At 39.3% G+C, this 22279-nt stretch overlaps 1 protein-coding gene across 7 annotated transcripts in view; it reads right to left on the minus strand.

Annotated features, from left to right (window-relative positions):
• FRY (FRY microtubule binding protein) overlaps nt 1-22279 on the minus strand; it is a 253298-nt gene that overhangs the window by 159494 nt on the left and 71525 nt on the right. The window contains exon 1 of one of the 7 annotated variants that reach the window (XM_069808044.1): nt 17463-18404. The exons of 5 other annotated variants lie outside the window; for them this stretch is intronic. In XM_069808044.1, coding sequence (XP_069664145.1) covers nt 17463-17532 — 70 coding nt within the window. In that variant the 5' untranslated portion in view covers nt 17533-18404. Of the gene's footprint in view, nt 1-17462; nt 18405-22279 lie in introns of those variants that run through there. One more of the 7 variants, XM_069808039.1, reaches the window with a different exon arrangement.

A 22279-nucleotide genomic window follows, 5' to 3' on the forward strand; every position in this document is an offset into this window, starting at 1 on the left:
TGTTTTGTAGAATACACCTCGGGAGAACGTGAAAATGGCAGCAACTTATTGGGATGATTCAATTTGCAGCAAATATTTTAAAGAAAAAGTACATTGCCAGAATAATTTATAAATATGCCTTATAAGTAAAAGTGGTAACCACACAAAACAGTGCTTTGCCTTAAGAGAATGCTTGTATAGAAAAGTGAAGCTCTCTGAAGGTGCAGTGATATGCTTCAGGGAAGCCATATTCCAGTGTCTGAACGAATGAGGAGCACAGAAGAACCACAGCTGAAATACTATTACTGAAAGTATATTCACATGCACAGGAAGGTGGACTGACCTGAGAATCTGGAAAAAGATAAAACCACACCTTAGTGCATGTTACAGATCACTAACAAATGTCTGGCCATCTGCTACAGAATAAAGCTGAATCAATACAACAATTCAAGGCCTGTTCCTTGCATAGTATCACAGTCTGAAATAAAATTCAGTTTCATACTCGGGTGTATAAGAAAGGTTGTGGTAAAGCTGTATGCATTACAGAATTATGTATTCCAACTACTGGACATAATTTTCTTCACTCTTCTCTTGTGACGCCTAAGAAGTTCACCAAATCCAGTAGTGTCCTGCCTCTGTCCCAGAGGGAACTTTATAACACAAAGTGAGGCTCCAAGGGGGCGGGAGAGGTCAGAAGAAAACCACGTTTCCAGCATTAAGCAAACAGGCCAGAATTGTTCTGTTAGAAAACCCTGATTCTAACTGTAGAAAGAAATTAAAACCAGAACAATACTGACCTAAAAAACGCATAAATGGTTTTGTAAAAAGGTATGGAATCAAAAAGCTAATTCAAAGAAAAAAGGGTAGGCAATGTTCGGCAACGCTGTTCCATAAACTGTGATCTTACCATAAATTGTATTAGTTACAAGCATCAGTTGTTGTTATGGGACATCACTTCGCATCAAACACAATGACAAGCTATATTAGCATAATGGGTTATTATTCCCAGATCCGTGTGATCAGTACTCCATGGCAACCCAATGATAATGAACGGCTTTGTCAGTAAGAAAGCATGTACAAAAATATATGAAGCACAAATCTCAAGTACCTGAAATGGTACATAAGGTTGTTAATAAATTAAGAATTTAAACACCAGCATTGACATTTCTTTCCATATATACATGGCAAGAGGCACTGAAATTTTCAGTACATTCTCAGCCAACCATCACCATTGTGGGGACTTGGCATTTCCAAGACATTTTCACTAAGGGCTCAAGTCAGTTGAGAAGTTGGGTGCTTAAACTCAGCCTGTGGAACAGAAACCAGAAAACTAACCCAAGTGATCAGGTGAGTCAGGCAGCAGCTCAGGTCAGGATCCACAACAGCCAACCTGGGCCCAACACCGCCTTAGATACATCCCCACATGGACCTCACATTGTTGAGCCACTTCAGAGGTACAAAGCAGAGCAGAAAAGCAGCTCCGCTCCTTTTCAGTTTGGCTGTAACTGCTTTTTATGTAACAGCTTAATGGCTAAAGAACTCAGCCAGAATGCGGTAGCTTTGGGTGAAATGCTTAATTAAACCTCAGGGATCTGAACTCTCATCTCCCACCTTCTTGGAGAGCACTCTCATTTTCTGGCTACTGGCCAGAACAGTAAGGATTACCCATGTCCTGCTTGTTCAAGCTTTGACAAATTTGAAGAAAGAATTCAATGTGCTTTGAATTAGAGAAGAAATATAACAGCAAGCAAGGCTCTAGCTCAATAGTTGCCACTTGGTTAATCAATGAGTGACAACTACTAAAAATCGTGTGATAGATTAAATTGTAATAAAAAGTAACATTAAACAATAAAGGTATTTGGGCAAGGGAATGCCTACATTGGTAAATTACCTCTTGTTCTTGTCACTGTGTGTTAGATAGACTTCACAAATGCCTCCAAATCAGATCCTTCAGATATTTCTGCCTGTTTTCTGCCTGAGGCTGAGCCATACTAAATAACTGCTGTCACAAATTCGTCTTCTTCCTGGGCTTCTTTTTGAATCCCAGTTTATTGTCCCACAAAGCAGAGCAACAGGTAGGGCAAGAATCAGCCTCCAAAGCAAGAATTGTTCCAGATGCCCCTCTCTTCCTAGTAAAGACATCTCTGGTTTGGCACAGTATATCCTTGTGATATTAAATGCCACTATGTAACAGCTGCACAAAAAACATACAGGAACTTTTAAATGCTATAAAATGCATGTTACACTTTTTATGTACCCAGTCCAGACCAATCATCGGGACGAAGCTACTAATCCAAATTAAATCTGTCTTTCCCATGAGATAAAAAGATGCCAGGATAATGACCAATAAAATGAATGTCTACTTACACCAATTTATTTTCTTCTACTTCATTCTAACCAACAGTAAATGCTGCATTTGTAAGAGTAATATTTGTTGCATATATTTTTCCTAACATCTTTAAATAAGATAAATGAATATGTGAAAGGATTACAGTTAATCAGATTATTTTAAAGACCCTGGGTATGCTAAATATGACCCTCACATATACTAGGCACTTAACCAAAACCACAGGGATGGATGCTCTCTGCTGCAGCTGGACCCAGGCGAACTGGCCCCTATTCTCTCTTTAGATGGAGGCACAGTGAAAACCCCAGGACTCCGCATTTCGTGCATGGGCCCACTTCAGTAGATTTTACCTGCTGGGCAGATAAGCACTTGAGCATCCAATTTGACATGACAGAGGGTAAAACACTCCTGAGGAAGTGGAAGGATAGATGAGAAAAGTCACTGTTTAAAGAAACATGATTACCTGGTTCAGGTGTTTAGACAAATCTCAGGCATGTCTGCGAGGTACACACACAGGGTCATAATGTTTGATTTACATCCTAAGATCTGTATGCCCTTGGCCACCGTAGCTGCTCAGTAGACACAAGCTGTTCTGAATTATTTTGCCTTGACTGACAGAAAAGCACAGATAGAACCAACCAAACGAGCTATTCTGTGGCAACTGTCTAACTCTATCATAAACGCAACATAATTCAAGAATTAATTTAAAATATATCCTTAAAGATAAAGCTGGATAAGCATCCTGAAATTCTGAGATCTATACAGTAATCTTTTATTCAGTATTTCAGAAAAGATGATGTCATAGAAGTGAGTTATAACACATGAAATTGCAAACATCAGGCATAAGGACTGATTAAAAACTGTGTTATGTGTTGTTTTTTTGTAAAACTTTACGTTGTATTTTGATTTTATGATTCTGTAAAAAGAAATCAAAGATAATTTTCTTTTCCTGAAAAAAAGTATAGTCTAAAACTTCATGTAGAATATCTTAATACAGTAATTTTAAAATATAGTTTGTGGGTTTTTAAAAGACACACATGAAATCAGTCTAACCGCAATGCCACTGATGTAAACAGTTATGTACTCCCTTGCCTTCACAAAAAAAAGCCTTAAGACAATGCTTGGCTTTTATATCTTACTTAAATTATCAATGCAGATATTTATCAGAATTTCATGACACTGTGCGAGTTCTTGCACAGTTTATGGAAAACCATAGCTATAATTTGAATCCACAGTGCATATGATGTATATGATACAAAACAGAAAAAAGAGTTTGAAAGATTGTAACTGATCACACTGATCATTTGTGTCATAAGAAGTTTAATGACTGAAGATCATTTTCTGTATTAATCAGCAAGATACAATTTGTTATATATATTTGCGCGCACACATGCACTTACATAATAAATGTAAATTATATCAACTTGAAATGTCATTACTGGATTTAATATTATAAAAATGAAAACTTTATAACAAAAAGTCATGCCCTGAGGATATAATCATAATATAAATGCAATCTTTAAAATGCATGACATCCCAGTAAGGCAGGCTTTAGGAGAATTTACCAATAAGGTTGAAATTTGGTATGTAAATGTTTAGGATATGTGCTAGCTCTGCAAGAGGATCTGACTAGTGTTATACACCCTTTCATACTTAATCAAGAAAAATGCTTGATTAAAATCAGTGGCAGCAACTTTGTAGAAACTATCTCATTATTTTGCAGGAATAGATTCCTTTTGTAACAAGAAAAAAGACTGCATGAAATAATAATAGCCTTTATGGTTCCTTTATGGAACTAGAAAGAATGGTGTTACTATTAGGCAGAAAACCATTCTAAGTATCTATTAGTATCATAAGCACATAATAAATCTAAACAAATCTCTAACTTGACAGTAGTGTGATGCTTCCATTTAACTGCTTGAGGGACTACTGTTTGCCCTCAAAGAAATTAAAAACCCCTTATTTGTAACTGCCATTCTCAGCAGCTCTGCTGTAATGGACAGACTTCTGGGTTTCCCACTTTGGGCAAAATAGAGCTGGAAATTGGCCCAGGTGCAGCTATGACTGTGCAAGGACCTTCTCCCACTGCAGCTGCAGAAGAGAGTCAACCCTACACCTCTCCTTCCAGTGAAGAGCTAGCCCTTACACTACAGTTTAAAAATGTAGCCAGTCTTGTTTTTCATGTTTCAAAAATAAGCTCTGTCTCAAAAGACATTTACAGATTCCCATGTAAGTACATTTTCAGATTTTTACTCTAAATAACTCCTGATTTCATTTGAGTGTTCTTTTTTTCTCTCATTTTTCTTTGCTGATACTTATACACTCTAATGTAAGGATTATCACAAATGTCATTAACATGCTATTTACCTTCTTCTAAATCCCTAATGAGGATATAAAATAAAATAAAGCCGAGAGTCCATCCCTGCAGTACCCAACTGCTTACCTCAATCTAATGTGACAAGAAACCATCAGCAAGGACACTTCATTTACAGTGTCTCATGCCAGTTTTTAACACATTGCTCATAAAACTGTAATGCTTGAAAGCGTGCTGAGTGACACAAATATTCACTAATACCCAAATACATGCTCTGTTTCTTCATTCAGCTCAGAACTCTGTCAAAAAACCCCAGATCTGTCTGACATCCTCCCTTGAGAGATCCTCGGACAGAGTAGCTTTTATTATTAGCTTATACACTACCTGCTGTATTGGAGACGAAATGTGTTAAGAAGTTATCTGCTACTCCATTACAAGTAATAATAAATAGAATAATAGTCTGGTAAGAGTGTTTCTTTGTACATCTATGTGCTTTCCACTGTGTACTGCATTACCTCATTGGACTCAGGCTTTCAGAAGTGAAAATGATAAGCGAGGTAATATAGTGGACGTATGATTAATCTGATGCCAAATGTACCAACTGTTGACCCAGTTACCTTAACAGCACACACAAGTCACTTGCCGCTCTCCTCACCTGATAACATTTAACACTTTATGTCACCTAACCCAAGCACTAAGGCAAAGCAAGTCATACCCTTTGCTGGAGGGATTTGCTACATAGCAAGGATGTAGGATGGAAATCACAGCTCCTGCACTGCATTCTGCGCTTGGGAGGGGATTTCTCTGTCTCTCACCTCCCCCATCTCCCCAGCTGCTCTCTTCTTACTCCAGCTCTACAATCTGGTGTCTCCTCACGGCTGTGCCTTCCCCACTTCAGGCTCCCCATTCCAGTCCCAGGCTCCCATGCACTGTTCCCCTTGCCCAGCCAAACACTGCTCTCCTCATCCACCCAGTCCTTTTACCCCCATCCCATCCCTCCTCCCATCACTACCCCTTCACCCACCCCTTTCCAGGCGCCCCTTGGCCCCATCTCCTACCCTCACTCTTCGTTTCCACTCCCACTGTCTAGGAAGTATCAATTCCCCTATTTCTAATTCCTCCCCCACGATGACTCCCCTGCCTCTTCTCCCTTCATTCCTGCTGGCTCTTTGCTGGGCTCGTAATTCGTATTCACCCTCTCCTCCACCCTCTCTTTCTTTGTGTAGTCACCGTATGGAGCCAGTTGGCTGTGTCTGTCCCCCACCCACCCCCAAGATCCTCTTCAAGAGAATTTTTAACGTGAACAAACAACAGTGTTTTTGAATTTTCGCATTCTTAGAGAGGGTAGAACCAGTTTTGTGGAAAATTCTAAAATTCACCTTCAGGGACATTAAGTTTAGAAGTGCTTTAGCCCAAACTGCGGAGCTCAGGAAATATTACTGGCAACAGAAAAGGGGGCTTTTACACAAAAAAGTAGGCACAGCAATATCCATACATAATCATTAACAAGTATTCACTTTTTTCTATCTTTTTATAAAAGATGTCTAGATTAACAATTTAGTTTTAAAAGTTCATTAAAACAGTAATTCCAATGATTCCAGTGATTTCACTTGCCATAGAAGTTTGCAGCTCCCTACAACACCCACTTCTACCTGCCCTGTCCCTTACTGCTGGAATACATGACAGACAAATCAGTAAAAACAATCAAAATTTTTAATTTCACTTTCCCTTTAAAAATATTTCCATCTTCTATCTTATGACATACATGTTAAAGATTCACTATGGACAAGCTGAGACTTTGCTTAACTTACTACAAACCCCAGTGACTTTTGTATTTCAAAAGCAGTACTATCCAACTTTTGATTCCTGGAGAGTTACTGCTCTTGATCAAGAAAGAATACATACATTGCTCTGCCATGTTTTCCTGCCTATGAGTAATTGAACAAAAATCAAAATAACCACCTAGCTTTGGTTCAGATAAAGGGTGTGGTGAGGTTATTTGTTTCAAACATCTGCCTTCAAAGAAAAAGAATTACAGCTAAGTAATCTTCTCCTCATTTAAGGCATCAGTAGTAACAAATATGTACCCTGTGGAATTTTAAATAATCCAAGGACATTTCCATTTTAAAATTACTACTTACTGCCAATTAAAAATCTCATTAGAAATAATAACTAGTTGAGTCATGATTCACAATGTGTCTTTTGGCTACCAAGAATGTGAAGGAAGAAAGGTTCTTCCAGTAAAGGAATACGAGACAAGGTTTCATTTCCAGCTCTAACACAGGTTTCATGTGTAATCTTGTGTTTCTCAGTTAACTTCTCTGTTTCAATTTGCCCGGTAATAGCAATAAAGGAATAATACTTCCATCTTTCATATTCATGTAATAATGCTGAAAGAATTTAAGACTGTAAAGCTTCCAGATGGGAAGCACTGTATGAATATTATTATAATGCAGACCATTGCAAGCAAGGTATTTGCAGCAGTTTCCCTGCATCTAAACTAATGAATGTCAATTTGCATCTTGCGAATGCATTTTAAAATAAACAGCACTACGAGTTTTGTGTGCGATGCTCTCAAAGGTGTGACTGAAGCTTGTCTCACAGCTGGGGTATTTACAAAGGCTGTCACAGCAAGGATTTTCTTACGTCTAAGAAGACGGGAAGCTTATGCTGCAATTTTTCATCAGGTAGACTTCCCTCTCCACTACCTAACAGACTCTTTTTACAAATTCTGTAGAAACTGAGGTATCTTTAAAAACTCTACTCTTCTACAAATTGTTCTGAATTTGGTCAACATGTTCAAAAAAGGCAGGCAGACTGAATAAGCTTTGCTTCCATTGGAAAGCAGACTAAAAATAATTCCAGTTACCTGGGAACAAATTGGAAAACCTGATGTCAGTTAGCTTAGACCACTTTCAACACACGATATCTCTGTAATATGCACAGAATAAGCTTTATTCTGAAAATATACAACAATATTTTACGGTGAGTGTATGCAGAAACCTACTCTACAAACTTCTCAAGGAAGAACTTTGGCTAGAACTCTATACAAGTATCCTCCTGACTAAAAAGGCAAATTGATCCAGACATTTAAAGACATTCGTAAACAACAATCAGAAATGCAGCAAGAAAGATAATTGCATATATTCTGTTCAACAAAAGTTTTTCAAGGGAATCAATATCAAAACAAATAAATTAGTAAATGGACATGCTTTGAAGTTTAATTAACTCCACATAGAAGCTGAGACTCTTCAAAGTTACAGAGACAGAGGAGAGCGAGATAGCTCAAGATTAGGAAAAAATGTTAGTATAATGATCACCTAGTTATAGGAGAATTCCTGCAAAACAATAACTTTGGCAGACGTCTGTGCTGAGCCAGGTACTACTGGTTACTGATGAATTCAGGGGAATATAAACGAGCCTTTCAAAGTAAGACCAAAACCATCTGCAACTTCACAATTATAAATAAAATCAAGAACAATAATAATCAAGATCTGTTACATTCTTTTGATCTGTCCTTGTCTAACGCCAGTCCGTCTAACATCTTCACATACTGGCTGTACACAAATCACGACTCCTGACCCGCTCACTGACTAGTGAAAACCACAGCAGCCTCTCTGCTTGTATGCATTTGTGCTACATTTGATGCCAGCAAATTTCTGAAAGCATAGAAAGTATTCAGGATAAAGACTGTATAGCATGTCTTTCAAAAGGGTCCTGTGTTTTTTGTGTGTGAAACTTCTCTGTTAAGGCTCCAACCACCTAATTAAGCTCTTTATCAGCAACACATTCCCCTGGAGACATGTGATAACATGTCACTACAGTGATCCCACAGTATTTACAAAACAACACTCGGATTTCTCTTCGAACCAGTGGCCTGAAAAGCACCCCAAAATCTCTATTCTGGGATGTGAGAGAGCTGAATCTCTCAGGCGGCTCTGTAATACCAGTTGCATCAGTGACCTTCATATGCGCAAACACCGATATTGTTGGTGGCCTCTCTATATTGGTGATGTCTGTATTTAATGCAGAGGACGAAGTAAGCAGCATTCGACAACTCAGTGAAACCACTGCTACTTGGCCAAGAGCAAACTAGGAAGCCAGTGTTTCTCAGATGTGTTTCATTCAGGCACTTGTTTTAGCAGGCTCTGCTGTCTGCTGTGTATAGAAAAACTCTGTCATCCCTTGGTTTTGAATGTGACTAATTTGCAATATACAAAACATCATAAATATGTATGGAATTGGCAGGCTTCTCAGTAGTTCCTTTAAGGAAAAGAGTCTGTGCTCCCAAACTCTGGACTGGCACGAGTTCTGCCTCTCCCCCTTATCAGAAGTGCCCTATCAAGAGGCACTCCAGCACCTGGCAGACAGAGGCTGGAGAGACCTTGCTGGTGAAGACTGAGGCAAAGGTGGCACTCAGTACCTCAGTCCACTCTCACCAAATCCCCTGCACCATTCAGCGATGGGTCCACATTTTCTTTGTTCAGCCTTTTACCACTAACAAAGCAAGAGAAACTCTTCTTGTTGCCTTTGATATCCGTCGCAATTCCCATCTCCAGCTGAGCTTTGGATTTCCAAGCACCACCCCTGCATGCCCGGGCAATGTTTATAAATTCCTCCTCTGTAGCCAACCCCTGCTTCTGCCTCCGATATACTGCCTTTTCTGCATTGGAGCTCAGCCATGAGGTCCCTAAGAAGCCAAGCCGGTCTCCTCATATGTCTGTTCGTTTCCCTGAGTATTGGGGTGTCCCATTCTCGTGCTTGGAAGATTCTGACCTCAAAGACCTGCCAGCTTTCCTGAGCTCCTTTGCCTTTCAGAGCTGCCCCCCATGGGATCCCACCTAACAGTTTCTGAAATCTGAAAAACTGAAATCCGCTCTCCTGAAGTCCAGGGTCCACACTCTGCCACTCTCTCTCCTCAGTCGTCTTGGGATCGTGAGCTCTGACCAGTTCTTCCTTGTTAATGGATAGCAGACCCAGCTGCACTTCACCCCTGTTGGTCTCTCATGTATCAAGAAGTTACTTCCAACACCCTCAAGAAATCTTGACTGCTTGCGTCCTACTATGTTGCACTTCCAGCAGACGTCAGGAGGCTCAAGTCCCCCATGTGAACCAACATCAGCAATTCAGCAACTTCCTTAAGTTGTTTAAAGAAGGCTTTGTCCACGTCCTCCTGATTGGGTGGTCTGTAACAGATTCCCACCATCACCCTGTAACCCTTAAAGTCCTCTCCTCTGACCCTGACCCACGAACTCTCAAGCACACTGTCACCCACCCATCCCATAGAAGAGCTCCATACACGTGAGGAGCTCCTTCACAAAACCAGCGACCTCCACTCCCTGTCTCCCCTGCAGGTCCTTCCTGAAGAGCTTGTGTCCATCCATCACAGCGCTCCAACCGCGTGAGCTGTTAACACCAAGCCTGCTATTGCTATGAGGCAGTCTCATGACCGCATGCAGCACTTGACTCCCTCCTGCACGTCCTCCAGAGTGCGTGTATTTGTATACGTACACTTAAGGTGGGTGTCTCTTCATCCTGTTTTACAGCTCTGAGGTCTCTCTTGTTCCCTTTGCCCTGCACCCTTTGCTTTCCAGCCCTGTTCACCGCTACCTAACTGAACTATGGGTCATAGTCTCCCTCCATTGCCATTGCTAGTTTCAAGCCCTAGCAGGTTAATGAGCCGGTTGGCAGACGTCTTGCCCTGCTTTGTCACACTATTGAACATCTTTCCATTTACCTTCTTAAAAAATATAAACAGTAGAAGAACTTACAATATCTGGCTGAAAGAGCTGCTGTAAAGTTTGAACGCTATGTTTAGTATTCCTTTTAGCTGATGCCATAGACAAAGGATTGGATGATTCAGAAGAAACTATATTAGAGGAGAAGGGACTTCCTTTCTATGGACAATTGATTCAAATCTAGTTTAAGTAACTGCAGTGAATGAAGAATTACCAACTCACAAATAATTCAGCTACCTACCTCTGTGAAATTATTCTGCAGTCCAAATTTATCATGGAAACAACAATAGCTACAACAATTTCACTGCTGATCCTCTGAAGCAGAGAAGAGAGGGATGCAAAAGCTAGACTGGCCTGGGGAAGGAACTAGCTCCAATATTTAGAAACAGGCACAGGTACAGGAGTCACCATTAAGAAAGTAAGTATGATTCCCCATAAAGCTCCACCAGTCTAACAGCAGGAATCAGCCAAAACTGCCTCCTGCTCCTAGTTGTGTATCCTTGTGCCCTGCCTTATGCTGACACCAGCATCTACACCATTTTAGAAAGTTTAACTAGCAGGATATTAACTCTATGGGTAATTAGGGTGGGAGAGAAGGGGTAGGAGCACCAGGACAGGAGGTTGGGGTGGGACTGTCCCTCCCAGGCACAGCTACTGCAATGCCACATGTGCCCATTGTGGGTTCAACACCCACAGGAATTCAGTCTCTAGGGCTACCAACTCATAGCAAGTGTCGGAGCACTTACCGATTGCTTAGAAACTCAGGAATGAATACAGAAAATAAAGCTGGACAAGCACATGCATTCATAATTCTGGAAGTGGGGAGCCTGCTTCCTACGGTCCCTAAGTCAATATAGAGAAGAGAGTTTAAACTATTAATTAAATGAGTGCCTCAGAAGTGAATAAAATACAAAAGGAATGTAAAGTAGCAATTTGGCTTATATCCTCCATTACTAAACTTTGAACATTTTTGTACATTTCATACACCTAAGGTAACCTGTGTATTATCACTTCCCTCATATATATATTCCCTTTTATATAATTTTTATATTTATACATACATACAACAATAAAAAATACTACAGCTTATTCAATGGTATTTTATATGCATAGAGGAAACCACAAGAACTGTTAGTTCTTTCCCTGATCCTTTTAAACAGTAACTAGCTATATTGGAAAAAAACAAACTGCTGGCAATTTGATAAAACCAAGGATATCACAAATTAATCACTCATAGTGGGTACTAATAGTATAACAGAATAATTTTGTTTTTACCGCAAGTAAAATTATCAGAACCTTTATGGAATACCTACCAGTGATCATCTATGCCTAGTTTATGCCTAGTTTCCAGACTATTTTATATTTTGAGATTAGGACTGAAGTGTTTTTGTTTTACTACAAAACTTTATGTCCTAAGATTGCACTCAAACTATTTGTGGATTTTTTACTACAGTAATTCAAACTTCTTAATGACAAGCAAACTCATTGTGTAAATAAACTGAATTTTGCAATTTTTTTTCCTCCCAATATGGTAGAAATGATTCTGGAAGGTCCTGAACAGAGTAGCAAACCTCAAAACAAATGAAAATCCTTTTTTAAGAGTTCTCAGGTCCCTAGAGTCATAAAACTTTCGCCTTCCCTTACTTCTAAGAAGAACCATGCCAAAATGCAAGTTCTAACATGGGTACCACCAGAACACAAACGGCCCAAACGCTCTGGTTTAATACCTTGCCCTACAGCTCTGTGGAGAAGAGGATCAGATCTGCAGAAAAATATAAAGAAAGATGTCCTGGGAAGTAACAGATATAAAGAAAGATGTCCTGGGAAGTAACAGTCACCACCATCAAGCAAGGCACTTCGCTGACAATCACAGACCACTTAGGGCTGAAGAATCCACTAAGCACCCTAATTTCAGGCTCAATGGATAGAGCAATCAATTCCCTTCAGGCAGCAAGACAGCTTGAATTAATAGCATCTTTTGTCCAAGGCAGAGTCACACGCCAAGGCCTGAGCAGATGCTAACCTTTGTCCCCAGAGCTCCCTAAAGGCAGAGGCTGGGGACCTGGCCAGCTTTCTGCAGGTGTGTGAGGGTGAGACCTCAGCAGCAACCCAGAGGAGCAGGTCTAAGCATGGCCCCAGCCCCGGCTGCAGTTTCTCCATCAGTGCCAGCCTGCTCTCCTGTTTACCACAGCCACATGCCCCCGTCCCTTCCCCAGCCGCAAGGCCACCCACCTGCTTCAGGCAAGAACCGACCCTTTCCCTGCAGGGTGAGTTTGCGGCATGTCAGCTTCTTGAAATCAGCTCACTTTTGGGTCTGCAAGAGTAGGAACGCCAGAGCAAGAGAGATGGCAGGGAAGGGTAGGTTCTTCTTGTTCAGTGAACGTGTTTGTTTAAGCAGGCACCGAGAAACACGAAGGAGCCTCTTTCCTTCATTGATATCTTGCTAAAATCACTAAGTCTGATAGCATGGTGTGCTTAGCGTATTCAGCTTTAAACAGGTCTATGTTTGCCTGCAGATAACTGAACCCTTGCAAAACAGCTGTTATCATCTTCCTGCACAGTAAAATCTTACTAGAATATCAAACTAGTGCACCACAGAACTTAAGACATAATGCAGACTTTCACCTAAGAAACTGCCCATGGCCTTCCCTTTCTCTTGCTCACGGACACAGGACTTCATGAATATTCTCTGTAAAAAGGTTGAATTTTATTGCTAAATGTATTACATCCATTTAATGAAGGAGTCAATGTCCTTCATTAATTTCTGTTCCTGACACGGCAGAAACGTATCCTCAAGAGCAGAACAGAACATTGCTGACCACTTGGCAGCCAACAACCCCTCAGGCTTCACACCAGCCATGGAGAAGTTTCTCCGATGCCTGATGCTCCTCTGGCAACATAACTTGTTTTGATGCTACCACTGTGTTCAGCTCGGTATGCGACCAGCAAGCCGCGGAGGAGGCGGAGGTCCTCCTGGGACCATCGTGGGATGCCGCTGTGTTTGAGCAATGCCAGCGATAGCTGATGCGGGTGCCTGCGTTCCCCCAGGATTAAGCTGTCTCCGATGTTACCCCCACTAGCCGGTGGCTTTTACCAGCCACTGCTACAGGGACCGGGCACGCAGGAGCACAGACAGAGACCGGTGTGTAGTAGGATGATTGTGCAATGGGCTTTGTACAGCACAAAGTTAAAGAGGATGATGATATGAGGATTTTGATGTGGGTGGTGGCTATAGTGAACGAAGACAGGGAAGGATGGGCTATGGGAAAGAGATCTTAAGTCCTAATACTGAAAAAGGCCTTATTCCAAGTCTGAATTAAATCCAAGTCCACAGAAAAAAACATCGTGCCACTCTAAGGTGTATAAACAAGTGTTGTAATCCCTACAATAAGGCCCTGAAGATAATTCTGTTCTATGAGAAGTGGCAAATAAAATTAAAATGTTCACTATGCAAAATGTGTGCTCTCATTCCATTACACAAAAAGACACCTTAAAAACTATCTCTATTAACTGGGAGACTATGAAATGCAGTTTCTACCAGCCCACATAAGAGCTGACTTGTGAGAGCACAAGTGAGCCATCTACCTGTGCCGTTTGGATTCTTCTACAGAATCCTTTCCTCCAATAAACTTAACTGCTGATCTGATCTAGAAACTGCAAAAACCAGAATTTATTAAAGAACTTCCTGAGGTTTATACTTATGGTACTCCAGCGTCTTGTAGCTTGACTTTTAAACTTCTATACAGATTTTTTTTTTTTAAACTATGAATTTGAAAAGTGCATGTAGAAATTAAATTCAGGATAAATCTAATTATCTGATTCATTCAAAAAGTAAAAATACTCTAAGGAAAGAAGAGATTAAAATTCTTAACATTTGGATTCATGTTATTCTTTGAATAAATCACAAATACTTATTTACAAAAAATATTTTGCAATATTTCCATAAGAAATCTGAGTAACAGACTCTTAATCATCCTAATTTTGGTGAGCCCTATTTTATTCTTGTCATCTTATTAACCTCAGTGTGCCAAGTCAGCACCACTCACCTTGAGTAAGCATGGCCCTTTTAGCGGTAATTTCGAAAAGAAGTAATGCAAATGATTAATGCAGTTGTTGACTAATGTAGTGTCAATCAGAAGTACTTGAATATTTAAGAAAACATCAGAACACAAATGAGATCAGTTTAAAAAAAAAAAAAAAGATTATTCTTATTTTCCAGCTAGAGAATCCCAATTCTCATCCCATCTCCAACACATTACAGGAATATTTTCCAGAACTGCATGACGTGCATGGTATCTTGTTGACAAGTGCAGAGCAAAAGTCTGTTTTGAGAGCTGCAAGACGAGTATTTTGAGGACTCTCAGTCTGGTGGGATGATTCAAAGCCCAGACTGTGACTTGGCTTTTTGTCCCCTAGGAAGAAGAGTGCATGCTCACTGAGAACACACCACTGACTGTATTATCCTGACTACAATAGTTAACAGGTACCTAAAATGAACCAACCCCAGTGCCCATAAATTACCTGCCTCCTTAGCTGGTTGATGAACATGAAAATCCGAGCAGCGTGCTAGGTGAACACCTCTGCAAGTGCTGTGTGACACTGAACTGAAATCCTGCCCAGCATGTCAAGAATGCTAGTTTGTTAAACACCTTAGATAGCAAAATCGGAGAAAATTGTCATCTCAGGTAGAATAACTGAGTATATTTCATGGTATGGTATGGGCAATGTGTGCAGTTGGCAATCTACTGGAAAATGTTAATGCTCTGTGCAAGCCAAAACACAAATCAATAGAAAGGAATGGTTTTGGTGGGACTATAAAGCCTGGGAAGGATAAGTGCTATTTGCAGCTACTGTTTTAAAGTGCCAATTTATAGAAACATACACGGACAGCACCTCTGCACTATTACCATTCGAGCAAAATATATAGTGTAGGACCCAAAGTTATTTTTCTTTTGAACAGTATATTAGACCTCTTTCTACTAGGTAAATGCCTGGCATAATTTATAGCTTACTTCTGCTCTTGGGTATGCAGACACAGCACCTATTCTCTGAAAAACATGTTCCTGTGCATGCATGTGCAAGCTTCCCAGCAGTTTCTCAAGCAAGGGAAGTGTTTTCCTCTGCTCCACCCATCACATAGCAGAGCTGAAGAAAGCCCTAGGTTTTTTGAACTCCCTGCTGTCTTCTTATCAAATTGTTTGTTCTTCAGCTAGAAAGGATATGTACAGATTTATGAACATAGCCTTCCAGACTGAAAGCAAAAAAAAAAAAAAAAAAAATTGGCAACAAGGTTAAGTCAACCTGGATTAATTTATTGTATTTCCTCTTAGTGTTTATTTAAATACAGTAGAAAGTGTGTTTATCAGCTAAAAGAATGTCAGAAATACCAATTATTCATATACTATTTCCATTTCTCTAAGAGAATTTCATTTAAGGACTTCTAACTTCAGACTAGAAACATCTTTGCTGTTTTGAAATACTTTCAAGATACTTCAGTGTAGACGAAAAAGAAAAAAAGACTACAATGTTAAATTCAATTCCATAATGTAGACATTTTTATATTCTTAAGTGCTAGTTTCACTTAGTCTTAAAGTTACAGTAGTCTATTACAAAAATAATGCCAGAACTGATTTGATTTCTGCACCATAAAGTGACTTGTTTTTCTTCTGTCATAAACTGTGACTAGCTTGTTATAAAATATGTGTTGTCACAATACACACTTATGTTCTCAAGTATTTCATTAACGTTAGTCCAAAAAGGTAACTAAACCATAAAATTCTGTTCCAGTCCTTGAGGGATCACTGATTTGAATGAATATGCACTAAATATTTTGGAAGGAGGGCAGATAAGCAATGCTGTTTAGGTAATAGTATTATTCCCTGGTGGCTTCACACTTGTGGTAGAAAAACAGATTCAGACAAGCACTACACTGTTACTGAGGTTACAAATGACCTGGAAAAATACAGTTTCTATGGATATCATTTAATGAAGACAAGTCTTGCATGTCACACATCTAATATAGTGTTATTTTTATTCCTTTGTAGGTATTCAGATACATGCCTTGTATGAAGCAGATTTTGCCATTTTTTTATCCCATAGAATTTTAAAATACTAGTCTTTTATGGAGAAGTTACTGAATTATAGATAGTGGGATGATCAGAACCTTACTGCATTCATAGCCAAGTTGGATTTTTCCAGAGACACTGTGTTCTATCTTTTAAAAACAGTTAATTATAGAGATTTAGCACTGTTAATACAAGCTTCTATAGAAAAGAAATACACTGCTAATGTATTTTAAATTAAAAAGTAAATTTCTGCCAGAGCTATCCCATCGTCTTACGTAATCTGAATATATTTGCAAGCACTAAATTTTATTCAGAAATCTTCATTACATAATATTGCTAAAAATCTGAAGAGTGATTGATTTAAACAGCAATGGAAATCAAGAACAGCAATACTGAAAAGACCAAGGAAGACTAAAATGCTATTTGTTTACATTCTGCAAAACCCAGCCTGGATTAGATAAACAGATGGATCCTTTCTGGATAGAAATATTGCATAAGATTCTGAAATTAAGCATAGAGGGTGGGAAGTGCAGCTATAAGCAACTGATGTTTTGCTTTTCATCACATTGAAATAATGACTTTCAGACCTGAAGTATAATAATTATATTTTTGTCCTCGGTGCACAATTAATAAAAACCAACTTCTGAGCAATGCCACACCCTTGTGATTAAACAGCATTTTCAAAAATATTTAGATAAAGCTTGAACAAATCAAATAAACACGTAGGCAGGAAATGCTGTTTGGAATGCACTCCCTGCGATGTACTATTAGAGAGAGCCAGAAAGCAGCCTAACTTCAGAATTCAATCAAGCAAAATCTAGTATAATCTCATTACAGCCTTTGCAGTTAATGAAACCTATTTAAATCTCTGACATTCTGATTTTTAGAGCTGACGAAAGCAAAAATTATTTGGTTTATATAACACAAACATATAGAAATATAAGATTTTATCCTTCAGGTTATCCTAGCTATTTACCAAGCAATGCGTAATATGAAAAGATTATTCTTCTGCTACTCACTATTGCTCCAGGATTTCAGTAAATATTTGATACTGATTTCAAAGAAGCCTGAATCCTGCTGGCTAGCCATGTCTGCTGCATACAAAGAGGCTTCTATAATTCTGAGCAGCTGAAGTGGCAGGTACTATGTATGTAGATGTGACTGTCACCAGTTAGTGATGTAAACGAGGGGTCAGAGGAGGAAATGAAGTCTCCGCAGATCCACTTCTTCCGTTCATGGTAGGTAAGCTCATTAAAAAAAAAAAAAAAAAAAGCTCAACAACAACAAAAACACACCATGAGATTTTTGTCCTTGGCTCTTCCTCCGGGGCTCATGCTTATTTCTATCTGCAGAGTATTTTATTCCCTCACCCCCTCAGTATGTATTTTCATTTATTCCATTCCACAACTGGGCAAATTTCTTCCGGTCAGTTAAGGCATACGCAGCACCACAGCACTTGTTCCATAAGCACAGTTAGAGTATCTTCCCGAACGGTGTCTGAGCTGTGCTTTTAATAACGTGCAGTCTGTCTGTCTGAAGCTTTTTTTCCATCAGAAGCTGACAGCCCGAGCGTATGCACCTCCTCATGTGAACCAAGTATCAACTTGAAGCCCCGCTGAAACCGTCTCTTCTGCAGCTGGAGGATTTTCACATGTACTGTTTAGCTTTAGGAAAAAAAGCCACTCTCTAAGGAATATCCTCTGCATGCTCTGGTCAGCTGCTCTCCTTCCGCCCGCTTCCAAGAAGAGCGCGCTGAACTATACACAACTGCATCATGCTGCGGTAAAGCAGAGCTGCACCCATATATCTGATTGCAGTGACGTTGGGAAAAAAAAACAACGCTCCCCTCAGCCCAGTTGCACAAGAGAAGCACTTCCAGAGCACTAAAAACTCGGCATTCAGACTGGCTGCTTCTGCTTTTCTTTCACTGCTACAGAAAAACGTGCTGTCATTTTTTTTCTTGACTCCCCCCCCCACCCTTAACAAAGATGAGAGACGGCAAGCTGAATTCATAATGGCAAATAAACCAGAGAGCTCACTGCTTGGTATTCACCTCCAAAAGAGCCACAGAAAATTCTCAGTTTGATGTCATTTTTATCTTCAGTAACGTTTTTTTAAAAAGGAACTGAATTCACGTAAGAAAATGAGGCAGAAGCAATTCACTGATTGTTAATCTCTCTGTATTTTCTACAAAATACTTAATTGCTAGCTACAATTTCCATATTCCTAAGGTTTTATTTCAAATAATCACAGTACATCACTATGCATATTTTAATGGTAATAAAGAAAAGAAAGAAGAATCAGTTTCCCAAGTACTTTTTGTTTCATATATTCTTGGTATCATCCTTGCAGATATTATTTCCTGGGAATAACAGCACTTTTCTCACTTAGTGGAATAAATTTCCTGCAGTATCTCATAATTACAGTATCTGAGCCAAAATAGAGCTTGTCTGCTGCTGCTGCTTCTAAAAACTTTGTCAGCAATTACATTTGCATGTTATTTTTAGTTTCAGTATGCAGAATATTTGATGTTTGGATTGGAAACTGAGGAACACAAAGGTCATTGAAACCAAACTCCTGTGGTTCTCACTGAAAATATGCTAAATGTCTTCTGTAAACACACCTCATCTAGAGATAAGGTTTTGTGTCCCCAATAATGGAAGGTTGTTGTGGAAACTCACTTTATAAACCTTCTTTCAACTCCTAAATGAAGTTTACTCAAAGCCAGTTTACACCCTTTCGTGACCATGGACTATCAGAAATGTTCAGAGTATCTCAGGTTTGATCTCAGCAGCTATCAAAGAGATCTGATCAGCTCTTCCTCCCTATACTGTTAAATATCATCCCACTGCTGTCAGCCTGGGCGCCCAACTTCTTTTGTGAGACCTCCCTGACCCTGTCCCCCCACAACGTCTCCTCATCATACCATCACATTTTAACCGGCACACTCCCAACTTTTTACAGTTAAAGTTAAATTTAATACCAAATATGGCAAGTCCCAAGATCTAGGACTGATGACTTCCTACCATCCCACTAATTGATTTTTCAGCAGAGACAATGCCAGGTAGGTTTGGAAGTCCTTATCCATCCTCACAAATGCTGCATTAATTCTTACGTTCAAGGATTTAAGTAATAATTTCCCCCGTGGTGCCACATCAAATGCTTTTCTGAAGATGACTGATATATTAATTTTAGCACAATTCTTTTGTTGAAAATAAAATTATAACGTTAATTTGCAAATAGTTGTCTTTCCTAAATCTGTGTTGGATTTTATCCAATTTTCAATTAAATCCACACCCTTAAATATAATCTCCCACCAAATTTTTTTTTTCAAAGCCTTCAGGGTAGCTGAGGTCAAGCAGCCTCTCTGTTGATACAGATAATTTTCCCCTCATAAATTCTGTGATTTACAAGGCAGAATCTCTCTTTTGATAGATTCAACAAAAATTTTATTACCTGAGCTGCAACTTCATATGCCCACTCTTCCGTTATTATGAATGGGAATTTATCTGGTTTTGTAATGTGAATGTGAAGATCTTCAAGGTTTTTTTCTACCTCATAACTGATTTTTTGTTTTGTTTGTATTATTCCTCCTACTTCTGTGCCTCTACAAGGCCTCATCCTTATGGAAAATAAAGGCAAGGCATTCAGTTAGTGGTGTTACCTTATTCTTACTCTACCACTCATCCTCACTGGATACTGGACCCTTTGAAATTGATGTTCTTGTTTCAAAATTGTAAACGACCAAGGACGTTTAACCATTTGCTTTTAATTCCTTCACATATCCTTACCCAGCTGAACTTTTGATAGTGCTGACTTTAAATTGACACCCTCTAACCTCCAAGCCACAACTGTCTTCACTAACAATGAAATGGGGACTCTTCCAATAACTCCGCAGTCCTTTTCTGTAGGAATGGTGGAACATTCAATGAAATGTCTGGGACACCAGTTTAAAACAAACAAAAGAAAGTGTTTCTTCAGAAAACTTGTGAGCTTCTGGAACTTGTTGCTACTGGAGGTCGTGGAGGTAGACAGTATTAGCAGCTTCAAAATGCTGATAATAAACACAGATTCAGGTCTATAAAGGATGCTAAAAGGACCAGGTAGGAAAGTACTCCCCTCTAACATCCCAATACAGCAATGCAGGTACTGGGATGTATATGAGAGGGATGGGCTGCAGGAATTGGCTACGCCTGTGTGCACTCTTCCCAACAGCGTTTTCTATCGCTGCTGTTGGGAGGAGAATACCAGGTGAGATGGGTGACTGGTGGGACCCCGTGGGATGCTCCCGAGAGTCTCATGTTTCCCTCCCAGGCAGAAGGAAAAGTTCAAGGTTTTGTTGGTTGGTTGGTTTTGGTGCTTTCAAGTTAAAGAAATTTCAGACATCCCCCATAGGCGAGTACTCGATTTCTTCCCTGTCACTAACCAGTTCCTTTTATTTCTCATAGTTTGTCTTTTCAAAACTGCAGGCCTATCCTTGCTTATCCCAAATCAGCTTGTACGAACATGATCTAATAATGTTCTGTCATTTGTCCTTCTTAGTCTTCACCAGTTATCAAGTCTAACCAGCACAATCTCTTCTTGGCTTTGTGATCATTTGGCGAAGAAAAAAATGGGCTATCACACCCAAGGATATCTGGATTTGACTGCTGTAAGTAGAGTTTGTGTCTGGGATGTTAAAGTATCACCCAATGCCTACTTGCGCTTCCCTGTGGACTAATGTTAAAAAGGCTATAGCTAACTTCAGCCTTCTCTCTAGGAGTGGCAGATCCCCTAGCATCTTTTTTACTGACTTTCTCCCAAGCGACATAGAGCCAAAGTAATTCCATTTCACGTATAGTAGTCTTTTTTTAACATTGCATCACAACATTAATATACAATGCAGAACCTTACTGCTTTGACCTTTTAGTATTCTTTCTGAAGAAGATGTTTACCTATCGTGCACTTCCACTGACAATATGCTGTTGTACTACAATATTGAACAACTTAATGGATGTCTTAAAACAAAGCATATTAAAGAAAAATGCCACCAGTCTTAGCATCCTATGACAGAGTTCATACAAAATACAAATTTTACATTGTGCTTCCTGATCTCGCAATTGTACTAAGGAGAGGTACAGGCTAAGAAACTGCTTTCAGTCCACAAAGCAGTGTAATGACCTACAAGAGGAAAAATTGCCCCACTACTTTAATACAGGCATTCGCAGTGCAGTATTCAGTACTATTGTTAAAATTTACTTCAGGGCTGATACTCCTCTATTATCAGTTCTGCTTTAGAAAGTACTACCCAGAACATAAATGCCCCCAAATTTAACTTTTGATCTAACAGCTTCTTTAAAATAAAAAGTATAGCCACTGAAAATCTTACTGATTTCTATCATTAAATAATCATAAAATATTAAAAAAAACTTTTAAGTGCTAAACTTCATTTAAATATTTGCCAGTCTAAATCTGATCAAATAGGACATCCTCCAGATAAGATCATGGTTTTCCTCACATTTTGGAAACACTCCTAAAACAGGTATAACACAATGAAATGGCAGAAACAGCAGCCTTCTAATATAGTGCTCTGAACTTATTTTAGGGAGGCTGACAAGACTAAAAAGTTCTGAAGTTATACAGCTTCCATTTTAATTCTCGCTGACTTTATGATATTTAGAATTTAATTACGTATTCCAGGTTGTGAAAGATAGACAGGCATAAGCATACAAAATCTGTCAGTGTAAGTAAGCTTTCTGATGATGGATATTACAGTCTGACATATTTACAAATACAGTGGGCTTCTTTTTACGATATTACTACATGGGAGCTTATGATAAATTAATGACAATGTAAC

The sequence above is a fragment of the Haliaeetus albicilla genome, chromosome 20 (assembly GCF_947461875.1).
Source record: "Haliaeetus albicilla chromosome 20, bHalAlb1.1, whole genome shotgun sequence".
NCBI classification, from domain to species: domain Eukaryota; kingdom Metazoa; phylum Chordata; class Aves; order Accipitriformes; family Accipitridae; genus Haliaeetus; species Haliaeetus albicilla.